Source organism: Pituophis catenifer, unplaced genomic scaffold (assembly GCF_029215685.1).
Source record: "Pituophis catenifer annectens isolate HBS135680 unplaced genomic scaffold, rPitCat1.0.hap2 SCAF_9, whole genome shotgun sequence".
Classification (NCBI taxonomy): Eukaryota; Metazoa; Chordata; class Lepidosauria; order Squamata; family Colubridae; genus Pituophis; species Pituophis catenifer.
This window is the reverse complement of record NW_027256889.1, coordinates 6,838,141-6,863,400: the sequence shown is the minus strand read 5'-3', so window position 1 is coordinate 6,863,400 and position 25,260 is coordinate 6,838,141. Positions and strand designations below refer to the sequence as shown.

General features: G+C 46.2%; 2 protein-coding genes across 4 annotated transcripts; one reads left to right on the top strand and one right to left on the bottom strand.

The window, feature by feature from the left end:
- Nucleotides 1–760: 760 nt before the first annotated feature.
- LOC139321047 (uncharacterized) lies at nucleotides 761–9,447 on the bottom strand. Of its 2 annotated transcripts, none has more exons than XM_070949654.1 (3): nucleotides 9,345–9,447; nucleotides 4,557–4,646; nucleotides 761–3,048 (listed from the first exon to the last, which is right to left on the bottom strand). In XM_070949654.1, exons 2-3 carry the CDS (start codon nucleotides 4,638–4,640, stop codon nucleotides 910–912), a joined length of 2,223 nt encoding a protein of 740 aa, XP_070805755.1. In that variant the 5' UTR covers nucleotides 4,641–4,646; nucleotides 9,345–9,447; the 3' UTR covers nucleotides 761–909. The 2 variants fall into 2 exon arrangements, with proteins under 2 accessions (XP_070805755.1, XP_070805754.1); XM_070949653.1 differs by lacking the exon at nucleotides 9,345–9,447 and adding an exon at nucleotides 6,471–6,560.
- Nucleotides 9,136–24,887, top strand: SMG9 (SMG9 nonsense mediated mRNA decay factor). 2 transcript variants are annotated; one of them, XM_070949656.1, is made up of 14 exons: nucleotides 9,136–9,392; nucleotides 11,183–11,351; nucleotides 11,430–11,504; nucleotides 13,367–13,610; nucleotides 13,881–13,978; nucleotides 14,842–14,954; nucleotides 15,737–15,848; nucleotides 16,160–16,255; nucleotides 17,957–18,042; nucleotides 18,723–18,829; nucleotides 20,229–20,336; nucleotides 21,978–22,103; nucleotides 23,286–23,430; nucleotides 24,237–24,887. In XM_070949656.1, the coding sequence occupies exons 2-14, from the start codon at nucleotides 11,196–11,198 to the stop codon at nucleotides 24,313–24,315; spliced, it is 1,545 nt and encodes a 514-aa protein (XP_070805757.1). In that variant the 5' UTR covers nucleotides 9,136–9,392; nucleotides 11,183–11,195; the 3' UTR covers nucleotides 24,316–24,887. The 2 variants fall into 2 exon arrangements, with proteins under 2 accessions (XP_070805757.1, XP_070805756.1); XM_070949655.1 differs by having other exon boundaries at nucleotides 13,367–13,670.
- Nucleotides 24,888–25,260: the final 373 nt, after the last annotated feature.

The following is a 25,260-nucleotide window of genomic DNA, read 5'->3' as shown; positions in this document are numbered from 1 at the left end:
CTGTGGTCATGTGATCACGTGTATGTGCACGCTTCCCAGCTCACTTCCAACCGAGTCCAGGCCAACGACTGCAGTAAAATCACAGGCTGTGGTCAGGGGATGCTTTGCTTACTGACCGCAGGTGATTTGCTTAGCAACCGTGACAGAACCAAGATCATAAAAGTCGTGTTGCGGTCACGTGAGGTCGAAGTTAGCAGCAGAGTTGCCGGTTCCAATTGTGGACGTTGAGCGAGAACGCCCTGCATACAACTATGGTCGATAAATTGGTCTGGTAAATAGTGTACCCCCTCAGGAAGAATGCCATCACCCCCAACCAATGCAGTTTAGGTAAAGGTAAAAGTAAAGGTTCCCCTCCTACATATGTGCTAGTTGTTCCCGACTCTAGGGGGCGGTGCTCATCTCCGTTTCAAAGCTGAAGAGCCAGCACTGTCCGAAGACATGTGGCCGGCATGACTAAACGCCAAAGGTGGTCCCTATTTTTCTACTTGCATTCTACTTGCATTTTTTACGTGCTTTCGAACTGCTAGGTTGGCAGAAGCTGGGACAAGGAACGGGAGCTCACCCTGTTACGCGGCACTAGGGATTCGAACCACTGAACTGCCGACCTTTCGATCGACAAGCTCAGCGTCTTAGCCACTGAGCCACCATGTCCCAATGCAATTTAGTTCCTGCTAAATGGTTAGAAGGTCCCTCCCGCCCAATACCCCCCTCTGCCCCCTCCGCACAGGTAAGCAACACATTAGGGGATCAGGATCTCAGCTCTTTAATTACCATCTTTATATTAATTACATTGGGGGAAACTAAACAAACAGCAGACAGCAACAATCAGCGAATGGGCCCCGACCAATCCCCTCCTCCGAACGCTCCCCCCCCTCCTGCCCTTCAGCCGGCCCCACCTGCCCACCCAGCTCAGGTGGAGGAGAGGAAACCTGCGAGGGTGTACACTCGCAAGCCGGGCCGCTGGCTCCTGACATGATGCCAGAGGTAACGGGACAAACGTCGGAAGTTGACGCCACAAGGGCAGCTGAAACGAGCCGAGCCGGGTTGGCAGGAGTTGTGCCTTTGCAAACCGGCGTGTCCTCGGAGCGACTTCCCGCAGGTCGAGCAAATGAAGAGGGCTTCCTCCAGGTGCCGGAGCTGGTGGCGCAGCAGGTGGAGCAGGCCCCGGAAGGGAGACCCACATTCGCAGAGGAAGCTCCTTCCTCGGCGTTTCCGACCCTTCTGGTGGGAGCGCAGCTGGGAGTGCTGGCTGTAGCAGACCCCGCAGTCGGGGCACTTAAAGCGCCAGATGCTGCCGTTGCGAAGGGGCGGCTTTCTGGCTCGCCGGAAGGTCCGTTGCCGGGGGCGGTCGTGGTGCTCGCCCACCACCAGGCCTTGCTGGCCCGACTCGCTCTCCATCTCCACCACAATGAAGCCGTCTTCGGCTGCCTGGGTTGGACTGGGAGTGTCTTGCCCGGCATGCAAGTTGACGTCCCAAGGCTCCGAAGCCACCGGAATGCCACCCCCCGTGTCGTACTCTAGGTCCAAGACCTCAGGATGGTCCCCTGTAGGGCAAGGCAGCAGCCGCATCACCACCGGACTTCTGGGACTGGTGGTCACGGTGGGAGGGGGCTGCTGCTGCTTGTTTGCCTGGTACAAATTGGGCAAGCAGAAACTGGCTTCCTGCGACTCCCAGGCCTTTTCTCCTTCATCTGTGGCCTCGCTGTTGTCCAGAGGCAGGGAATTCCCGTAAGGGAAGGTGACGTATTGAGGTTCAGGGACCAAATGGAAGGCAGCTGGGTCCAGCGAAGACATCTGAGGATCCAGGTAGAGCGTGGGGGAGACTTCAGAGGTCTTGATGATCACTTGCTGGAAAGGACCGGGCTCTGTTTGGCCATCCACGACAGCCGTCTGATCATCCGCTTGCAGAAGCACCGTCCGGTAAACGGTGCAAGGGTTCTGGCTGACCCACTCGGGGCCGACGGCCACCTGGTCCTTGTCTCCGCCAGCCTGCAGGGGATTGATGCTAACTGGAGGATCTAGGATGGCCGTCTGTTCCTCGGTTCTTAGGAACACCGGCTGCACCGTGTTGGTGGTCCCCTGGCTGTCAAACACGGTGGCCTGCAGCTCGGCGTAATGCCGCTCGGCGGCGACAGGCACAGCCTCTGCCTCGTCGCCGTCCAGAATGATGATCTGGTTTTCGGCACTCATGACCGCCGGTTGGAAGAGACCCCCAGCTACCTGGCCTTCCAGGACTCCTTCCTGCTTCTGCCAAGGCTGCAGAAGGTTGATCCCGGTGGCCCCATCCAGGACAGCCATGGAATTCCCGGCTTGGGTGGAGCTGAGCAGCTCCTGAGGCTGCCACGCCTCAGCGCTCCTCCTCTTCTGGTGCTTGACAGCTTTCCGCTTGCCCGTCCTTTGAGGCCTGGGGACCTGCAGGCTGGCTGGCTGGCTGAGAATCTCCTGCACGACCGGGAGGTCAGAGACTTCTTTTCCTTCTAGGGGGTTCCTGGTGCCGCCAAGAGTCTTGTAAACATACGAAACTTGGGAAGAGCGTCGACTTACCTTCCTGTGATGGATTTTGATGCCCAGGCGCACCAGCTTCAGGTGCCACTTGGTGTGCCGTGCAAATTGCTCCGGCCGCAGGAACCGCTTGCCGCACTCCAAGCAGCGGAGCTTGCGGGGTGGAGACGGGGGACGGGTGGGGTTCTGGGCTGCGTGCAGTTGGGCCAGCTGCTGCTCCTCCTCCTGAGCATGGTCCTGGAGGTGCTGGGTGTAGTGCCATTCCTCCATGAAGACTTGCAGGCACTTCTGGCACTGGTAGGCACCGAAGGCTGGTATTCCGGGAGGGGGTGGACCTCCAGGGCGCAAAGGGCAAGAGAACAAGGGAGGGATCCATTTTTCAGGAGCGGACAGTTTTGACGCAGTGCTGGGGCGGTGGACTAAACGGCGCTGGGCGGGGCGCGGGGGCCGTCTGACGGGCAAGAAGAAGGTCAGATGGGATTCTCCATCGTCATCGCTGCTGGAGATGTCCACGGATTCCAAGCAGAGGCAATTCTGGACGTTTTCCTGGCGGTGGAAAGAAATCACAGGACGTATAAGCTAAAAAGGACCTTACAGGTTATTTAGTCCAGCCTCGTATATCGACCTAGCTGGGGTTTAAGAAGTAGTTTTTAAAATGTCAATTTATAGGACTTGGAGTATAGCTTTTTTTTTTCTTCTCTGTTCTGCACCTCCAGATGGCAGAAAATGGGAACTCCAGTTTTCGGCAACTGCGGTAGTTAGTGAAGGCTCCAAAGATGGCCAAAATTAGGGGCCGCAGTTTGTCCACCCAACCCCAGAGACAGGCAGAGCATGTCACACTTGCATCCAAGGTCAAGATAATTACCTTCTCTACTCCAGATGCACACATTAAACCCCTCTTCAAAAGTTTGGATTATGATAGTATATTATTATTATTATTATTGGTTAATCTTTGGTGAGATTCACAGCCTTTGAGGCTGGTTAATAGCTCAGCAGCTCGAGTCCTAACCAAGGACCTAGGAACTGTTAAGGTATCATCGGAGGATGTAAGCTGTTCCGAGTAAGGTGGTTTTTTGTAGAGTCAAAATGTTCAAGTCCGGCAAATTTAGAATTTCTAAATAGCAAGGTAGCCCTTTGGGTATTGCTCCAAGGGCTCCAATTACAGTCGGGACAACACACGATTTCTTTTTCCACAGTCGCTCAACTTCAATTTGCAAGTCCCGGTACTATTATTATTATTATTATTATTATATTATTATTATTATTATTATTATTATTATTATTATTATTATTATTCCTGACCACAAACCATGCTGATGAGGGCCTTAACATGATCTTTAGCACCAAACGATGGCATACAGACACCAGCCTTGGAGCTTCTGGCAAAATTCACCACTAAAGGCTTGAGGAGTTTTAAGGGGAGAAATTAGCACCTTTTTTGTACCATCATCTCCTCCAACAACCCAAAAACAAGGAAACCAAAAGAAGGTCCCCAAACTAGGAGAGGTTTTCCGGAGACTGCAAAAGGGATATTAGGTAAAGGTAAAGGTTCCCCTCGCGCATATGTGCTAGTCGCTCCTGACTCTAGGGGGCGGTGCTCATCTCCGTTTCAAAGCCGAAGAGCCAGCGCTGTCCGAAGACGTCTCCGTGGTCATGTGGCTGGGATGACTCAACGCCAAAGGCACACGGAACGCTGTTCCCTTCCCACCAAAGGTGGTCCCTATTTTTCTACTTGCATTTTTTTTACGTGCTTTCGAATTGCTAGGTTGGCAGAAGCTGGGACAAGGAATGGGAGCTCACACCATTACGCGGCGCTAGGGATTCGAACCGCTGAACTGCCGACCTTTCGATTGACAAACTCAGCGTCTTAGCCACTGCGTCCCTATATAAAGGGATATTAGGTGACCGCATTCCCCCTTCCCACAAATTCTGATGTCAGAGTAATTTCCTGTATGGCACTCCATGAACCATCTGGTCAGAGAGCTTCTCGAAACAACCCTTCGCGTATCCCCAAACTCCAAACTGAAAAGAGGGCGACGGTGCCTGCTCCCTACCAAACGAAGAGGCAATTCATCCAGGTCTCCATCTTCAGTCACTTCGATTTCAGCGCCAACGTCCATCCCCGTCACCAAATCCATCGTGTCCTGAAAAAAAAGGAAAAGGAAACCTCCGGTGTGATCTTTTTCCTTGGCAACTGAAGGCTCCAGGAGTCCATGTCATAGGTAGTCCTCGCTTAACGACGGGTCGCTTCAGGGATGGTTCAAAGTTACAATGGATCCTCCCTCTCCTCCCCCCAAAGTTACTTAGGATGCAGTTCTGGAGGCAAATGGCCTTTCTTGGACTCTGCAGCTCTCGCCTATCTGCAAACTCCCTCCCCTGTTTGTGCGTGTGTGTAGGGGGAAATCACACCCATAAAAAGAGACTGGGTACATCTAGTTTAATGAAAAGAAGGACTAGGGAGATATGACAGCACTGTTCCAATATCTCAGGGGCTGCCACAAAGAATTTTTAACAGTAACAGAGTTGGAAAGGACCTTGGAGGTGATCGAGTCAAACTCCCTGCTCACGCAGGAGACCTGTACTAAGGATTCGAACCGCCAAACTGCCGACCTGTCTGATTGACAAGCTCAGTGACTTAGCCACTGAGCCACCTAGTCAGGTGTCTAGTCAGTCAGGGAGTCAAGCTCTTCTCCAAAGCACCTGAAGGCAGGGTGAGAAGCAATGGGTGGAAACTGATCAAGGAGAGAAGCAACCTAGAACTAAGGAGAAATTTCCTGACAGTGAGAACAATTAATCAGTGGAACAACTTGCCTCCAGAGGTTGTGAATGCTCCAACACTGGAAGTTTTTAAGAAGACGCTGGATAACCATTTGTCTGAAATGCTATAGGGTTTCCTGCCTGAGCAGGGGGTTGGACTAGAAGACCTCCAAGGTCCCGTCCCTTCCAACTCTCTTATTCTATATTCAACGAGTGGAAACTCATCAAAGAGAGAAGCAACTTAGAACTAAGGAGACATTTCCTGACAGTGAGAACAATTCATCATGCCTCCAGAAGTTGTGAATGCTCCAACACTGGAAGTTTTTAAAGAAGATGTTGGATAGCCATTTGTCTGAAGTGGTGTAGAGTTTCCTGCCTAAGCAGGGGGCTGGACTAGAAGACCTCCAAGGGTCCCTTCCATTTTTACATTTTACATTTTATTAAATTTGTATACCGCCCTACTCCCGAAGGACTCAGGGCGGTGAACAGCCATAAAATAAAACATGTAGATACAAAATTTAAAATAGAGATAAAACTAATTAAATAAATTTGGCTGAGACATTTTAAAACCCCAATAAATTAAAACCAAATTTAAAATTCCATTTAAAAAGAGGAAAAGTTTAGGTCAGGCCAGCTTGATGGAATAAAAACGTCTTAAGCGCGCGACAGAAGGTACGCAGATCCGGAATCCTCCGTATCTCCGGGGGGAGCTCGTTCCAGATCGTAGGTGCCCCCACAGAGAAGGCTCTCCCCCAACTCTCTTATTCTATTCTAATTGCTTGCAAACCTGGGTTGGACACCCCCCCCCCAGCCCCACCTTTTCACTCCTGCAATGCATTTCAGCCACGACCACGGGCCTGATAAGACAAACCAGAACCCCCTCACCCCCCAAATCCTGACCCCTAAATGCATACAGCCCCGCCTTTCCGATTTTCCTTCCCCCCCAACCGGGCGCCCTCCAGATGCAACAATTCCCAGGCTTCCCCCTCCCATTGCAATCCTAAAGTCCCCAGGAAGGAAAAGGAGGAGGAGAAGGAGGTCAGAGCTGGGATGCTTCAGAGCCCCCCACCCCACAACCCCAACCCCGCCCCCCTTTGCAGAATGAGGCCTCCTCTCCCAACCCCCCCCCCCTCCTCAGCAGCCCAGCCTGACCTCCCCTCCCTCTTGCAAGGGAAAAGCATCGCGCGCGGCTCGGCGGGCTGCGAACTTGCCTCCTACTTCGATCCTGCAGGCCGAGCAGCAGCAGCAGCAACTCCCGGCCAGCCTTGCATGATGCTCGGTGGGGCCCCCGGCCAGAGGACCCCCCCCTCCCCTCTTCCACCCCCCAGACGCCGAGGAGCCCCTGCACCGGCCTCCCTTGCGCACGCGCGCGCGCGCGCTCCCTGCAACCACCTCCCCTCCCCGAAGCGCAATGGCAGCAGCAGCGGCGGCGGGGGCACTTCCAGCCCGGGAGCGGAGCGGAGCGCGCATGCGGGGAAGGAGCAAAGGCTGCCGGGGGTTGTAGTCTTTCCTTCCTTCCTTTTTTCTTTCCTTCCTTCCTATCCTCTGCTGCTGCAGCAATTTTGCAGAATAAGCCAAAAGCTCGGAAGGAGGGAGGGATGGATAGATCACAAGTATCGCCTAACCCTTTTAATGGTTTAATTTTAATTCCAATCTGTTCTTAAAAAATAGAGGGATTTTAATTAGTGGGCCAAATCTATTTAATATGTTTTTTTTTTTTTTAATTCCAATCTGTTCTTAAAAAATAGAGGGATTTTAATTAGTGGGCCAAATCTATTTAATATGTTTTTTTTCAACTGTTTTTAAATTTTTTATTATAGGTCCACATTTTACTTAATAGCATCGTTTTACAAAGCCAATAAATGAAATGAAATTTGTTTTATTGATGGCTGTTCACTGCCCTGAGTCCTTCTGGAATAGATATTTATATCTAATAAATATCTATATTTATTAGATATAAATCTAATAAAAGATAAAGATAAAAGTCCCTGCAGGGTTTTTTGGTGTTTGGTTTGTTTTTTTTTTTGCATGATTTCGGAAGTGGTTTTGTTATTGCTTGCTTCTAAGGGTGGAGGGGAAAGGGAGGCTGGCCCAAGGTCACCCAGCTGGTTTTTGTGCCTGGAACTGGTTGCTGCCATTTCCAAACAGACACACCGAGGTCCTTTTTGGCTGAAGGGCATTTGGGGGCATTGTTCTTAAGAGGTAGCTCCCGTAAGCTCAGAGCTGAGCATGCAGCTCCTTCTTCTCCCCGCTCTCTTCCTGTCATATGTATCCATATAATCTTCGGGATATTTTTGGGCGAAACCCCGTGCCACTAATCTAGCTTTGTACAATATTTTGTCATTCATCTAAATTCTTGATTTTAAATATCCATTTGGTTCCAGTTGGGGGTTTTGTGATTTGGGACTTTGGCGGGAGGTATATACCTTCGGTTCTCTAAGACTATTCATTTCCCTTTCCATTGCTTGTTCCCAATTATTTGTTTGTTATTATTTGTTATTTCTTCATATGAGTTGGGGGTTAGATTATCGGTTTGGATGGATAAAACGTATTTTTTAAAAAATTTGATTTATATGTCGCCCTTCTCCGGAGACTCAGGCGGCTTACAATGTGCTCAGCAATAGCCTTCATCCTTTTGTATATTTATACAAAGTCAGCTTATTGCCCCCACAAACTGGGTCCTCAATTTACCCACCTTAGAAAGGATGGAAGGCTGAGTCAACCTTGAGCCTTGGCGAGATTCGAACCAGCAGTAATTGTAGGCAGCTGGTCTTAATAACAGGGTGCTTTAGATCACTGTACTACCAAGGCTCTTCTAATCTTTGGGGTTTTTGGTGTCTATTGCGTCTAATTGGTCTGTCATGTAATAGCAAATAGGCTTTGCTCTGTATTTGTCTAGTACCATAACTAACCAGTGCAAGCCTGTTCCCCGAAACCGAAATTCTGCAGGATGTCCATTTGCAAGGGTTAGGGCCTGCCAGGTCTGCTTGAGCAGGGGGCTGGACTAGAAGACCTCCAAGGTCCCTTCCAGATCTATTCTATTCAATCTACGCTATCTTTACAAAAAATCACCTGCTATTATTATCCACAGCAGTTGCTTCTCAATCTTGGCAACTTTTAAGAGAGGCGGGCAGGCGGGTGGGGCTTCCATTCCCCAAATTCCCGATCCAAAAACCTTAAGAGGAGTTGAAAATCCGCCCAACTTTAAAAAAAAAAAGGGGGCAAGGTTGAAAAACACAGATCTCCACAATAGTAGAATATATACAATGGATTTTACAATTGCAAGATACCGCTCCCTTGCCCTGCCCTGCCCTGAAGGGTACTGAAGTCAACGCGCTTCGCTTTGGAAAGAAGCATTGCATGCTTTGGAACAGAAGACGGTTAACGGATCAGAGTCGCGAAAATCCGGCTGGGAGCTTTAAGGTGCAAAAGTTACACGCGTCTGTTTTGCTGCCATGTCCTGATTTCTGCAGCCCAGATTTTAAGAACCTGGACTACGCAAATATATATATATTTGCTACAAAACTTTGCTTCTTTTCATGACTTTTGGTAACTCATAACCATGAAGTCCTCTAAGGCGTCTAACAGCCAGAAAAACTGATAACGTTTTTTCTTGCACTACAAATACCATCGTCCTCAGCCAGAGTGTCCCAAAATCAATGGAGTCAAGGCTATCGTTGATTTCCCACCTCCACCACTACATGGCGCTATGACTGTAGGAATAAGGCTGTCTCCAATCCACCCAATAGATTCCGGCTTCAAGACACGCCCCTCCCGCTCTAAAGCCCCTCTAGGCTCATACTTTGTAGGCTTTTGGCGCATGCGTACGCGCGAAACTGCCGCGACGAACCAAACGCTGACGGCCACCCAACCAAACCTACACAGGTTTGACGTGGAGAGGGAGCATGCGCCAAGTCAAAGCTAACGGTGCTCTCGCTCGAGACGAGTGATGACCTCCTGCGCCTGCGCGCTAGCTCAAACAACGGTGGCCGACGAGGATCTTTCTTTGCTTCCTTCCGTGACCGCACATCGCTAATACCATCTGCCTCGCAGCGAGCTTTCCCTCCCCCCCCCATTGACGCTACCTTCTACTTTACGTGACGCTGGGCCGGAGTGCTTCTTCCATAAGCGAGGTTCGTATCGGCTTTCGGGACTCCGCTGCTCGGGTATTGCTTTGCGGGACTTGAGAATAGGTAGTTCCTGGTTCAGTGCGCCAATATTCTTCCGCGAACGTTGAGAAAAGCCAGCGTTATCCTTCCGCGAGAGGATAAATAGTTCCGGCGGCTGCTTTCTTTCTCTCGTATCCGTCCACGGGCGGTTGCTTAGCAACTACAGCTGACCCGCAGTGTATCTCTCCGCCAATTATTATAGGCCCGTCTCTCCCTAGAAATTGTGTTTTTTTTAAATCCCAAACTTTGGATGATCTGTGATGGTTCATCAGAACTGTAGCACTTTGCACATGCTCAGTAGTATTGGTTGCTTGCATTCTGCTTCCCCGATATGTTCTGCCTTATTTAGGTCACTTATATCTATTTACTTAGATTATTGAATTTATATAGCTGTCCACCTCATGCATGGGAGATTGGGCAGCATAACGCAATTAAAACACAAAGCTAAACAACATAACCCAAGAACAACCAGCAAAAACAGTAAAAAAAAAAACTCCAACAACCTATAATAACAAAAATGTAGGGGAGATTGCATGTTCTCTCTTTCTCTCTGTGCAGCATATTATTTTATTTCAGAATTATAAACTGCCTTAAAGATAGTATTTCTTCCTCCATCCCTTGTGGATCAAGCATACAATATAATAGGAAGAATAAGACATCAATTTTTTTAAAAAAATCTAGAACTTACAGATAACGTATCTTTTATTGTATGTACACTGAGAGCGTATGCACCAAGACAGATTCCTTGTGTGTCCAATCACACTTGGCCAATAAAGAATTCTATTCTATTCTATTCTATTCTATTCTATTCTATTCTATTCTATTCTATTCTATTCTATTTTCTATTCTATTCTATTCTCCCAGTTTTCCCCAGTCTGGTTTACAGTTTTGGAGGACACAAGTCTAGGGAAAAGTCTGACCTTCACATACATGAATGCCATGTAAAAAGTAGCTCAGATTTAGTGACATAATTGGGAGTGGAAACTTGGTTATGAAGCGGTCACTGAGTGAAACCGTGACTGCTTCCGATCTGACTTTGTTTTTCTTTGCTTTCCTGCAAAGATCGTAAATATGAGTATTGGCCACAAAGTTGCTTTTTCATCCCAGTCATAACTCTGAATGGTTGCTAAACAAGGCAGTCACTAAATAAGGACTACCCGTGTTCCTCTTTGAGGACTCAAGCAATTCCTTCCCTAGTGAATAGTGAACAGAGGTGTGTATCTTTAGCCCACACCCCAGGCCTTTACACTGCTTCCAAGATTAAAATTTTCTTCTGCTCCTCATACTCAAAGCCTCCGGATACTTTCAGGTGATGTTTCTCCATTATTCCATCTTAAATGTCATGCTTTTTCATTCTGAGGACAGATCAGTGGTGGGTTGCTCCCAGTTCGGCCGAGACAGTAGTGGTGACGATGTGACGTCACCGAACCGGTTCTCTGTGACTGGGAGCTGGGCCCTCCCACCCGCCCCCACTTTATTCCTACCTTTATTTCTTAGTTTTTAACCCAGCTGATAGGCGCAGCAGAGTGGATTGCCGCACCTCAGCTGGCCAGAAACCTAACGCACTTGCGCGGAGCGCAAGTTTGGCATGTGTGCGAGTGAAGCGAACATGCACGCGGCGATTGCGCGCAAAGTACATGCGCGAAGAGAACTGGTAGTTGGAACCGTTGGAACCCACCACTGGGATAAATAATACGTTTCTTCACTCATGTGATCGTTCAGAACCCAGATGGACTCTCTTATCCTCTTCCCAGATCCCATTGCCACATGTCGGAGTCGGGGCACAGTCAGCCTGGGTTGTATGAACGACGCCGTCGCTGGAACCGAGAGAAGGAACTGGGTCACCAAAGCCTGTCTGGGCCAGGGCGAGAGCGTGACTATGGCCCCTGGGACCGCGATCGAGACCGCGATCGAGACCGGCGGGTAAAAGTCTCTACACTTTGGTTGGGATGGCCATGAGGGCAGGGATCCACCTCAAGTCTGACCTTGATTTCATTGTAGGAACCAATGGATGAACCAGTGGGGACAATGATGCAGAAGACGCCCATCATTCTGGCCAAACCTCCGGCAGAGAGGGTATGTAGGAGAACACGATCTGCCTCTTTTAGGTTTTATAAGAATACCTGATAAATCATTTGGGGTCCAGAGTTCACCAGTGAAGGTTTCTTCATTCAAGGCCTTATTTAGCTGCTAATTCTTCTCTCACGCATTGGGGCCAAGTAGATTTAACTCCTACGTCTGAATGAGTATAATAGAAATTTGGATTCCTATTGATTTTTCTAGTTTACCTGTATTGGTGTTTTCTCCCCATCATATACAGATAGTCCTCGACTGATGATTGTCATTGAGCTCAAATTTCAGTTGTAAGTTGTGATGGTTCTTAAGTGGGTCATCACGTGAGCACACCTGATAGTACCACCTCTTTTGTGGCAGTCGTTAAGGGAATGCTGTGCTTGTTAAATGAACCCATTGTTTGCTATAGGGTGTTTTTTTTACCGGAAACTGAAAGTAAACAGAAGTTTCTGGCAAAAAAATATTGTAAATTGTAGTCACGTTACTGCAGGGGGAGGCTGGCCGTTGGAATTTCAAACCTGGGTTGTACAAAAGCTTTTTCAGGGTCTGTCATAACTTCAAATGATTGCTAAGCAACTGGACGTAAGCTGAGGACTACCTGAAATTGCTAGGTTGGTTGATTTATCCTGCCCAAAGTCACAATTGTTTAAATTGGGCAGCTATATTAATTTATTAAATATATTCCCTCACCACTTTAATGTTGGAAAGAGACCAATTGAGAAAGGTATTCTGTTTTCTTCCTACATAGCCCCATCTTTCTTCTTTCATATTATTAATGGGATATTTTCCTTACAGAGGGAATGAGGGAACACAGAATCTGAAACATACGTACAATGGGAATGGGTCTCTCGCCTGATCCAATTCTTTTAGGCATCGTATAGAATAGAAATAGAAATAGAAATGGAAAATGGAATTCGAATAGAAAGACTAGAACAGAACAGAACAGAACAGAATAGAATAGAATTATTTATTGGCCATGTGTGATTGGACACACAAGGAATTTGTGTTGGTGCATAAGCTCTCAGTGTACATAAAAGGAAAAAAAATACAAGAATCATAAGGTTAATGATAATCACTTAATTATCACTTAATGATAGTCATGGGATACAAATAAGCAATCAAATCATATTAGGAAACAGTCAATATAAATCGTAAGGATACAAGCAACAAGGTTACAGTCATAAGTGGGAGGAGACGGGTGATAGGAACGATGAGAAGATTAATAGTAGTGCAGACAATGAATAGTTTGACAGTGTTGAGGGAATTATTTGTTTAGCAGAGTGATGGCATTCGGGAAAAAAACTGTTCTTGTGTCTAGTGGTTCTATGTGCAGTGCTCTATAGCGTCATTTTGAGGGTAGGAATTGAAACAGTTTATGTCCAGGATGCGAGGGGTCTGTAAATATTTTCACAGCCCTCTTTTTGACTGGTTCAGTATATAGGTCCTCAATGGAAAGCAAGTTGGTAGTAATTGTTTTTTCTGCAGTTCTAACTATCCATGGAAGTCTGTGTCTGTCTTCTTGGGTTGCAGAACCAAACCAGACAGTTATAGAGGTGCAGATAACAGACTCAATAATTCCTCTGTAGAACTGTATCAGCAGCTCCTTGGGCAGTTTGAGCTTTCTGAGTTGGTGCAGAAAGCACATTCTTTGTTGTGCTTTTTTGATGACGTTTTTGATGTTAGCTGTCCATTTTAGATCTTGCGATATGGTAGAACCTAGAAATTTGAAGGTCTCTACTGTTGATACTGTGTTGTCTAGTATTGTGAGATATAGTGAAAGTAGGAAAAAAAGTTACTTGAAAGCTGTAAAAAAAAAAAAACAGTTAAAAGAAAAAAAGCAAATCTTGGCTTGCTTGTCTTCACAGTCCAAGGTGGCTCCAGCCTCTGCCCCTGTCCCAGCACCTGCTGCTGCTCCTGCTATGGAAAAGCCCATCGTGCTGATGAAGTCCCGAGAGGAAGGCAAAGGCCCTGCTGGAACCACAGAGGTGTCTGCTCAGCCCCCTGCAGCTGTGGCCAAGGTGGAGAAGGAAGGCCAGCGTCCCACCCAGCCAGTCTATCAGATCCAGAATCGGGGCATGGGCTCGACTGCATCCAGTGGCATCATGGACCGTAAGTCTGGACCACAAAAGGCAACTTCTTGGGATGAAAGCATTGTATCTGTGGCGGCTGGTAAGGAGCATCTCTCTTGGCATTTCAGGGGCAGGCATGGTATGTCTGCATGGTTTAGACCTGCCTCTTGATCTAGACTTAAATAAAGGCTGCCGGCCCTTGATCTGGGCTTAAATAATCAACAGGGGAGTGAACTGGCGATATAATATTACTATATATTCTTGTTATGGGGAGCTTGTGGATTAAGTTGTTGCCTGCTGATTTTTCTAGCTGTGGTTGGCCAGGCAAAGTTGTTAGCCCCGGAGAAGATGAAACATAGCATCAAGCTGGTGGATGATCAGATGAACTGGTGTGACAGTGCTATTGAGGTATCTGGACTATCTAGTAGTTTTTTCCTGCTTGCGTGCTCTTTTTGTATTCTATATCTCCCATTCTTGCAAGTTTCTTAGAAACCCTGCTTTGATCTGGCTCAGGGATCTTCAACCTTAAACACTCAAAGAGCCATTTGGACCCATTTCCCACAGAAAAGAAAACACCGGGAGCCACAAAACCCTTCCCGTGCCTGACTATTTCTTGAGCGGCCATAAAACTAGCAATGTAGTTGAATTAAACATTCTGTTTTCTTCTGAAACTTTTCTTGGATTTATCCATGGTTGGCCTACTGGGGGTTGAAAAGCTCAATGAATCGCGTGCCGGTGGGTATCGCACATTGGCGGTTGTGATGCATATTTTGAATGACACGGAGTCGCAACAGAGGGGTGAAAGAGCCACATGTGGCTTCAGAGCCGCAGGTTGCTGACCCCTGATCTGGCTAGTTGTCCTGAACCAGTTGCTTTCCAAAGCTGTTAAATGTCTTTTTCATTTGCTTTTTTGTTTTAATCGGTTTTTCCCCTGACTTCCTGGTGAGCTACGTGGAGAGGTTTTTGGTTTTATTAACTTTGTATTCTGTCCCAAGCTATTTGTTATAAGTAGGTTAGAATCACAAATGATTATATTCAATATTTGTATGTATCTTAACTTTCGGCTGGAATGCAACTTGGAAAAAAGAACAAGATTAAAAAGGGTGCAAACGAACAAATAATAGATTGATAAGTTCCACCATTGCTAGCCAATATAAGTGGGTTATATTTTGTTTTAGAATATAGATAATATATATTAAAATACCACCATACCTTATGAGATGTTATGCTTACAATTGTTCCCCATTTCCTCTTTCTCTCTCTTATATTAGTATCTCCTGGACCAAACAGATGTGCTTGTAGTTGGGGTATTAGGACTGCAAGGTACTGGGAAGTCCATGGTGATGTCACTGCTATCAGCCAATCAACCTGAAGAAGATCAGAGGTAGGTAGGCATTAGGAAGAGGAACTGCCTTGCCATTGGATACCAGATTGATCAAAGAGGGTTGGCAATGAGCTTTGAAAACAAACTGAATAAGGAAGATTGTTATGGCGCTCTTAATTCATTAATGGGTGTTAAGTTTGGAAGTTTTTTCTTGCTTTAATGTAGCATACAGAACAAAAGGAACCAGGAAAAACATAGAACGATACTTAAAGGAAACAATTCAGCTTACTTTTTAAACACATTGTTAAAGTTTGAGCTCATGAAATAAGATTGATTTGTTTTTCCATTGCATTGATAAGATCGAACGCAGGCACAATTCGTGAAGGTTTGTAAATCTAGGGAACACACTGCCTTTCCTTTTCTGCCTTTGCTGCTACTTGATAAAGCTGTAATTCTGTCCCCGTGATGTTGCAGATTGTTGGCAGATTCCTTAGATTGTAATCATTTTTACCATAACAAGAATATATGGATATGAAACCAAAACAGGGCCAGTGTCCGTTACTAGTTCAGAAATTTTCATTCAGCTTCTTTGCTTATTTGAATATTCCTGTTTTAAATACGTAAGTTATTATTTTCAGCTGACACGGCCGCTTCCTTCCTTTCGCAGAGACGCTGAACTCTAGACCCTGCCAACTTGCCCTTTAAATATTTGAACATTTGAACATGGCGTGGCATCACACCGGTTCAGCAAATCAGTGTAATTCCCTGAACCTTAACCCATAATGCGGTAGATTTTCAGCCCTCCTTCATTTTTCTATGAATGTTTTCCCCACCTTTTGTAGGACATATGTGTTTCGCACTCAAAGCCAAGAAATCAAAGAGCGCGGGGGCAACCAGACCAGTGGCATCGATTTCTTTATCACTCAGGAGCGAATCATCTTCCTTGATACTCAGGTTGGTGATGTGGCGATATTTCTGTGATTGGTTTTAGCTCACCATCACAATCTCCCGGTTTCCAGTCTGGTGCCTTAACCACGAGGCCAAACTGGCGCTCTCTTTATTTGTTCAGTATAAATGCTGCTTCCAAAAGCTGGTTACACAAACAATATCCATTAGTACAAATTGTGTTCAGGACTCCTGTCCTCCTTTCGTTTTCTCCCGAGGGAGGATTAGCTTTCTATGAGAACTGAGGGCGGGACTTGGGTTACTTTGGCTAAGGAATGATAGCTAAAAACTCCCCATTGTTTTCCTTCTCTTTTTTGTAGCCCATTCTCAGTCCCTCCATCCTAGATCACCTGATCAATAATGACCGCAAGCTGCCACCGGAGTACAATCTACCCCATACCTATGTTGAGATGCAGGTAATGGTCCATCTGATCATTTGTAGAGCAGAGGGCAGGTAATTGTAGGGAAATACCTGAAGCACTTTCAGTTAAGGTAAACACCGGAGCGAACCTGCCTATGGAAATAATGATCCAGTGGTGGGATTCAATTTTTTTTACTACCAGTTCTGTGGGTGTGGCTTGATGGGCGTGGCTTGGTGGGCGTGGCAGGGGAAGGATACTGTGCAATCTCCATTCCCACCCCATTCCAGGGGAAGGTTACTGCAAAATCCCCATTTCCTCCCAATCAGCTGGGACTCGGGAGGCAGAGAATAGATGGGGGTGGGGCCAGTCAGAGGTAGTATTTACCGGTCCTCCGAACTACTCAAAATTTCCATTACCGGTTCTCCAGAACTGGTCAGAACCTGTTGAAACCCACCTCTGCCCTGATCCGTATGTGTTTGCTGCTGAAGGAATATGATAGTTGGAGAACACAGGGACAATAAATCTGTCTTCTTCATTTCCTTTTTATTATTTATTTGTGTTTCTTGAGGATTCTATATAAAGTGAAAAGCATTTCTTAAGAAAACGAGAGGGGGAAAAAATAGCATAAGAAAAAAGTGAAAGGAGAAAACTCTAAACAAAAGTTTTGAAATGTAATTATTGCCAACCTTCTTTTCAACAGATGTTAACAAACCTATTGTTTCCCCTCCTCCTTAACTTCCAGAAATTCTTTAACCCCTTGTTTAATTCTCATCTGTTTCAGTAATTAAATCTATAAATTGTTTCACTTTTTTTTTTTAAAAAAAAGCAAAAATTCGATAAAAGCCTTCTAATTTTTTAAACAAAGCACCTTGTTTTCTTTCTGTCCAAACCGGTTAGTTTTGTAATTTCCACTAATTCTGACATTGTGGGAATTTCTTCTCTTCCACCTTTGGCCACGTCATAATCCTGTGTTCCTCCTTTCCTTACATTACATTACATACTGCAGAAAAAACAATTACTACCAACCTGCCTTCTATTGAGGACCTGCACGTCAAAAAGAGGGCTGTGAAAATATCTACAGACCCCTCATATCCTGGACATAAACTGTTTCAACTCCTACCTTCAAAATGACGCTATAGAGCACTGCACACCAGAGCAGCTAGACACAAGGACAGTTTTTTCCCGAACGCCATCACTCTGCTAAACAAATAATTCCCTCAATGCTGTCAAACTAGTTACTAAGCCTGCACTACTATTAATCTTCTCATCGTTCCTATCACCCATCTCCTCCCGCTTATGAGTGTATGACTGTAACCTTGTTGCTGGTATCCTTATGATTTATATTGACTGTTTCCCTATGACTATCATTAAGTGTTGTACCTTATGATTCTTGACGAATGTATCTTTTTTTTTATGTACACCGAGAGCGTATGCACCAAGACAAATTCCTTGTGTGTCTAATCACACTTGGCCAATAAATTCTATTCTATTCTATTCTATTCTATTCTATTCTATTCTATTCATCATCTTAGTCTTCTTGCAGTTTCTCTCCATTGTAACTTATATTTCCTTGGACTGCACCTTCAGTCAATTCACCATTCTTAAATGATGATCATGATGTCATCAGTTCAGGAGCAGAGAGATCCTTTGTTCTTGTAAACGCAGCTCCCAAGAATTTGGCCATGATTTTTGGCATGCACCCAGAGGCCCTTTCCTGCCTTTCTGCCCATTTACTCGAAGCTTCTTTCTTTCTAGTCCCTTCAGATTGCTGCCTTCCTCTTCACCGTCTGCCATGTGGTGATTGTGGTACAAGACTGGTTTACTGACTTGAGCCTATACAGGTGAGAGATGGGTTGGAACGTGCCCTATTGCAGGGGTCTCCAACCTTGGCATGCTGGCCGAGGAATTCTGGAAGTTGAAGTCCACAAGTCGTAAAGTTGCCAAGGTTGGAGACCCCCTGCCCTATTGTGAACGAAGAAGTATAGACAACTGTTTAAGTCCAAAGTCTTTTAATAATCCGTTTTCCTGCTGCATAAGGCCAGAATTGGGTATACAATCTATTCTTTTAAATCAAAACTTGAATTCTGAAATCTTATCTATAGATGTCACTAAATATTAATTCTCTGAATATAGGTATTTTGGGATCTCTTGATAATAGCAAGACTGCTAAATTTTGAACAGCTTGATATATGTGTAACTGTTTTAGTTTAGCTCTATTTCTGGATCTTTGAGGAAACGTAACTGATCACCTTAATGCCAACTAGTAGACGGAAACCAGTGGGATATGCTTCCTGGGCGATTGCTATATATATGTGGTTAAATCGGTGTGCCCCCTTCCACCCTCAGTTTTTATATCTCATCTTTAAATCTGTCTTCCCTCTTTGAACTTTCCTGACAAGATTAACCCTGAGAGATATTTTTGGAGTGACAAAATTAGGAAAGTGTAACAGAAGAATCCTGCCATCCTTCCTTGTACTGTGCAAGATTACTACTAGTGGAAGGGTTTTCTTCTCCATTGCAGGTTCCTTCAGACAGCTGAAATGGTAAAGCCCTCCACTCCATCTCCCAGCCATGAATCCAGTAGCTCCTCTGGCTCCGATGAGGGGACCGAATACTACCCACACATCGGTATGGAACAGGGGTCAGCAACCTATGACTCTGGAGCCGCATGTGGCTCTTTCATCCTTCTGCTGCAGCTCCCTGTTGCTGGTCGGCTCCACAATTGATAGGGCTTTCGGTTAGGACAGGTAGAGGAAAAAGCATGCTGCGCTAGGAGGAGACTTTATGGTGGGGGAACTGGACTTCCGGTTGGCTCCAGAATTGAACGGGAGCTCCAGGTTAGGACCTTTGTGGCTCTTTGAGTGTTTAAGGTTGCCGACCCCGGTATGGAAGAACAGAAGCTTTTTCCTCTGTAATTGTCCCAAACGAAGTGGTGTTGGGCTGGAAGACAGGATGTGGTGGGTAGCCAAAGTAGAAAATTGTGAAGAAGGCGGGGGGGTGGGATTAGGAGAGGCCAAACAGAAGGACATCATCACAAGTCCCTCTTTATAGTGCCCTCCTGTGTGTGGGGTGGAATGTAGTCTGGATTCCTAGGAGGGAGGGGCTGTAATCCAGAGGGCCAAGAGGCTGCTAGGTTTAGATAGCTTGATTGGGAGGAAGAGAGTGAAAATCAGCAATGTTCAATCTATCCGGCTCTGCGGACTGGCAGCAGTGCCAGCAATGGGGGGGGGGATGGTTTCGTGCATCCACTTGCCGCTTGTGCAAATGAAGCTTTGTGCGCTCGCCTGCCACTTATGTGGCCCGGTTTCCAAAGAGCCGTGGACCCTTGATCAAGACAGCTCTTCCCTAGACATTCTCAAGAGTATATATATTTAATGCTGCAATTAATTTGTTTTCAGGTTTCTCTTTAAAGATGAGGAACAATAAAGGGAACTGCTTAGAAGTAATTCTGTGTTGTCTTTCTTGATTCTTGGGGTCTGACACCTGTGACATCTGGTGGTGCAGTGGTTAGAATGTAGTATTGCAGTCTTAATTCTGCTAACTGCTGACTGCCAGCAGTTCGGCAGTTTGAGTCTCACCGGCTCAAGGTTGACTCAGCCTTCCTTTGTTCCGAGGTCGGTAAAATGAGGCCCCAGAGTGTTGGAGACAATATGCTGACTCTGTAAATGGCTTAGAGAGGGCTCTAAAGCACTATGAAGCGGTATATAAATCTAAGTGCTATTGCTATTGCTTTCTAGTTGCTTTCCATATATTTTTTCCTTTCTTCTTGCACGAGAATTAAACTTCTTTGCTTGCAGATTTCTAGATTCTGTCATCATACAGAATCTTCCTGTACATGTGGGAGGTTACATACTTGCTCCACTAAAAACCCTTTACTAGGAAATCAGAAGAAAATCTTCCTTTTTAGTTTGGCTGAGCCCTGACTTGTAGAAGGCAAGAATTTACCTGAAGTTGTGAGCTGAGAGAACAAGGGCCCTGGACTCATGATTCTTGTTCATTCCTTTTCTCCCCCTCTCTCCATCTCTAGTTTTTCTCCAAAACAAAGCCAAGAGAGAAAACTTCTGCCCTCGGAACCTAAAGCAGATGCATCTTGTTATTGACAAGATTATGATGCATTCACACCTGAAATACAAAGGTAAGGACTTGCTTTCCCATTCGCTTGGAGGACTGGATTGCAGTTCTTGAATGGAAATGCAATTCAAGTGGGTAGTGGACAAACTGAGACTGAGACTGATGTGAGGAAAATGAGACGCTGCCATGGACTCTGGAGGAATTCATCCAGTATTAAATCTTCTTGTGTGTGAAAACCGTCTTGCAAAAAAAAAAAACACGTATTTTTCAGAGTATAAGACGCTCCGGACTATAAGACACACCTATCTTTTGGGGGGAGGAAAACAAGGGAAAAAAATCTGCCTTTGTCCATTCACCACCACCCATTTGCCGTGGCCCGTTTGCCACCGCCGCAGCCCGTTCACAGCCCGTTTGGTGCTGCCGCGGCCCATTCAACACAGCCCATTCCCTGTGGCCCGTTTGCCACAGCCCATTCGTCGCCTGGAACTGGCCGAAAATGTGATGTGCGGAGGCCGAAAACAGCCAAAGGGTGGGGGCCGGCGGATGGGCAGGGCTTCGGCAACATTTGGTGTATAAGACACACTGCAATTTTCACCCACTTTTAGGGGGGGCGGGGAAAGTGCGTCTTATACTCTGAAAAGTACGGTAAGTAAGCAAACGGTGCTGACTTTCTATGTGTGTTTTTTAGGGTCTTTTACAAAAGATGTGCAAAACATTTCATGAAAGGACCTACTGGGCTGTGTTTGGTTCAAAGCATTTTGGGCATGGATTTGGAGCATATACTTTTGATTCAGAGGCAGGTCCGGAGTATGTGTTTTCTGGCAGAATTGTGGGATGGGAAAGAGCAGGGAAAATCCAAGGCCATCCGGATTGGTGTGTGGGATCAAATGTAGAGGGAACCAGAAGGGGAGGAACTAACTAGACCTTCTAATTGATGACCACAGATGTTCCTGGCTGTCATTCGATGCTCAGATGCTGTTGCCACTAGATGTCAAAACTCTTTATTTCATTGAGGACCGCATCAGGGTTGTGTTTGACCTCGGAGGGCCGGGGTGGGCATGGCCAGCTCAACGTTACTTGTATCGGGGGCGCTGTGCTGGCCTGACCGCTCTGCCACTGAAAACAACCTCCCGAGCTCCATATTCACCTGCGACTGCCTCCTGCAATCCTCTGCCAGCGAAAATAGAGCTCAGGAGGCCACCCGGGACCCTCGCGAGCTCCATTTTTGCTGGCAGAGACACTGCGGGCCGGTCCTTCGCTGTTTCCAGAGCGGCCTCGCAGGCCAGATCTAAGCACCCCACGGACTGGATCTGGCCCCCAGACCTTGAGTTTGACACACCTGCATGTGTAGAATCAGTCAGAAAGAAAAGAAAGAGAGAGAGAGAGAGAGAAAGAGAGAAAAGAAAGAAAAAGGAAAAGAGAGAGAAAAAGAAAAGAGAAAGAGAAAGAAAGAAAAAAGAAAGAAAGGGAGGAGGGAGGCAGGGAGAGGGGGAGTCGGAGGCATAAAATAAAAACTGGAAGGAAGGAAGGAAAGAAAAGAGAAAAAGGAAAGAAAGAAAAGATAAAGAAAGAAAGAAAGAAAGAAAGAAAGAAAAAGAAAAAGATTGATTCACTCACTAATAGAAACTTGAATTCATGTTTTTTCTGGAAGGCTCAGCCTGGCAAAAGACAGGGAAACTTAGTAGTTCCATTTTTTCCCTACTAGGTACTCTTTCCATGCTTGAATGTAACATATTCCCCGGCCTGCCACAGAGCTACCTGGATACAGAGGTCAACCTGTTCTTACTGCCCTTCATGGATTCTGAAACAGATGACGTGCTACCCAGAGCAAGTGAGTCCCGAGAATCCACTTCCCAGCTTTTTCTTGTCCTTCGGTCAGGATACAAAGCTGCTCTTGTTTCCTCTCCAAATAAAACATCCAGACAGAGCAAATGTGCAAAACATTTCAAGAGTTGAAAACATCCTAAACTTCCAGGGGGGTCCAACCACATTCTGGAGTCAGATCACTTCAGGTTCACCGTGAACCAGGCCTTTTGGAATAGGTTGACCTTGAAACGTTTTTGAACACGTTTGTCTTGTCCCAAACATCAAGATGACAAACCTGAATTTAAGATACCCACTTAATTAGAACATCCTGACTTTGAACAACTGTTATTTTCATTGTGGAAGTTTGTATGGGTTTGTTGTAGCCAGAACATGGAGATGAGATACTGCCATTTCCTGCTTTTGTGGTTTTTGACCTACACATATATACAATATCTTAACACAGCATGCTGTTTCTCTGCTAAACAAAGAAAATCTGATCTGAGCTTTGCATTTTACCAGGGAGGGGCATGTGCTTAGTGGACAATTAACAGGGAGGAAAAAGATGTCAGAGTTTGTTGCAGAAATCGCATCCAGAAAGCACACAAAGCAGGACTCATTAACTTCTCTTTATATACATAATAACACACAATACCAACAGCAGATTCTTCCAACGTGGTAGAGAGTTACAGGCAAAAAAACACAGGCAGAGGAGAGAACAGCAGAGATGAGTTTCAGTTTCAATTCAGCAGACTGGTTTGCAGCTTTTGAGCTCAAAAGCTTAATACAGAGCCACGCCCAGGCTCCTTCCAGTTTCAGTTTCCAAACAGTCCTCATTGGCTGACCTAGTTGCTATGCCTATTCATTGGCTGACCTTGTTACCATGCCCTATTCCAGTTCATGAATATTCTGACAAAAGACAAGGGCTTTCCCCCCTGACAGATTTCTGCTCAACATAATGAGTTGCATTAAGTTCCGACCCAATAAGATTCTTTATAGAATTTTGGGGCTTCCCATTTGTTTGAATATTGAATCGGGCAGGGATTCAATATTCAGAGCCTATGAAAAGGAGAAACTTGCTAAAGATGTGGGGATGGTAGTCATAGCTTCCATATTCCTGTGGGATTATTCACAATCTTTTGGGGAGGATGTATTTGTTGGCCATGCCAACAAACAGGGAGCAAACACCAGTCTTCCGTTTACTTTACAGCCTCAGGAAGTGGCTCTCTCTTCTCCCTCCTTCCTGGATACAAAGGACACCCCAGCTTCCAGTCTCTGATTGCCAAGCTTCGGAGCCAGATGATGTCCATGTCCCGGCCTCAGCTCTCCCATACCATCCTGACAGAAAAGAACTGGTAAGCATATGTCTAACTGCAGCTAAGGCCGGTGGGACTTGTGGCAGCCGAGACATCCTAGATCAGATCTGTTCTGACTTAGGCTTCCCCAGCAGCACGAAGCCGAGTCCTCGTCCCAATAAACCCCTTTTATTTAATTGACAGTGAATTCCTCTCCAGCAAAGTCTTTCCTCTCCCACAGTCTTTCAAGATAGTTCACAATTACCGACCTTTATCAGGCTTGGAGAGTGGCCAGGCCGATATCTTTCAGATGCTGCAATACTTGGCAAGAATGCAGGAATGAACTAATTGTCTCCTGCAAACTCCCCTCCCCTTTTCACTCCTCTTTTATTCCCTATGGGAGGAGCAATTCATCAGCCACCTGTGGCCTTACTCCCAAGTCGGCCCATGTTCCTTAGCTGTTCCCTTCGTCTGGCAACTCTGCGCATGCGCACACTGGGAACAGGCTCCAGCTGTTCGTCTGCCTCACTGATGTCTGACTTCGAAGGCAGCTGATACCTGTCATGCGGTCCTGGCCCCCTCTCTGCATCTGACGCAGAGCACTCGTCAGAATCTTCCCCAGACTCCAGGACTGGCCCATGTTCCTCCCCAACCTCCTCACTGTCCGAATCTGCTGCGAGCTTCACTGGTCGCTGGCGGGCCACAACAAGATCCTCCGTCTCCCACCTTGGAGGAGAAAGCTAATTGACATGCTCCAGACCTCTTGTATCAGACGCCATGGGCTTTGCCAGTGAAGGTCCACACCATAATAGAGAACTTTCACCTAATACACATTGACCAGAATCTTGATATTTTCTTCCCCTCAGGTTCCACTATGCAGCACGCATCTGGGATGGCGTCAAGAAGTCCTCTGCTCTCTCTGAGTATAGCCGGCTGTTGGCGTGAGCACACTGTCTCCATATTGGAACTGCCGAGAAGCAGCGCCATCCCTGAGCTGGAGCAGAGCAGGGTATCTGCCCCCTGGTGCCGTGGCCCAGGATGATATGTCTCCCGGAGAAGGGAGGGGCACTCCTTCGGTGGCGCTGGGAAGATTTAAGAGGAAAAATGGCAAGGTTTTTGGCTTTGCATCCCTAAAGGACCGTCCTGTTCAAAATGGGGTCTTGTCCCTTGGGGGTCTGGCCTAGATGGGAGAGCTTCTCTTGTACTAATTCCAGAGCTGTGCCGGGTCTTTTGAACAAGGAGGGGTTCAAATATACAATCTCCTGGTGGGAGGGGGACAGTGAAACTCCTCTGCATCGGAATAGCAGGTGAGGCCAAAGGTCGGTGGGGAGTTAAGTGTTTGTGTATTCGCAGGGTTTCCACCCTACTTCAGTGTGTCATACGTAAAAGCTTTCATTTTGTGGGGCATGTATAATGCCTTCATATCTCTCTATTCCAGCCTGTGTCCCTTCCCTCTGTTTGATCCTACTTTTTCCTGGTTCCCCAATGCAAACTGAACAGACCTCTCCTTTTTTTGCATGAATGGTTATTCTTGTTCAATAAACTGTTGAAGCTGCTTCCATTTTGATGGCTATTTTGACACACACACACACAATAAATCACTGCTGTGTTATCATTTGCACTTGACGAGTATTGGAAGAGTAGCCAAGAATTTTGTCTACACAATAGATTTGGACAAGTGGGAGAAATTATGGAACAGAAATCATAAACTTACAATGTCTATAGCATACAAAGAAAACCTCAACGAAATGTTTTACAGATGGCATTAATCATCTGCAAGACTAGCGAACATGTATAAAAACAAATCGGTTAAATGCTGGAAGTGCAATCAAACACCAGGCTCATACTACCATATGTGGTGGACATGCACTAAAGCAAAAAAAAATACGG

Coding starts and splice junctions, on each gene's coding strand:
- SMG9 (XM_070949655.1), top strand. CDS start 11,196: ATGTCGGAGTCGGGGCACAGTCAGCCTGGGTTGTATGAACGACGCCGT. Junction 14,955..15,736: donor CAACCTGAAGAAGATCAGAG/GTAGGTAGGCAT, acceptor CACCTTTTGTAG/GACATATGTGTTTCGCACTC. Junction 16,256..17,956: donor ATACCTATGTTGAGATGCAG/GTAATGGTCCAT, acceptor CTTTCTTTCTAG/TCCCTTCAGATTGCTGCCTT.
- LOC139321047 (XM_070949654.1), bottom strand. CDS start 4,640: ATGGATTTGGTGACGGGGATGGACGTTGGCGCTGAAATCGAAGTGACT. Junction 3,049..4,556: donor ATGAATTGCCTCTTCGTTTG/GTAGGGAGCAGG, acceptor TTCCACCGCCAG/GAAAACGTCCAGAATTGCCT.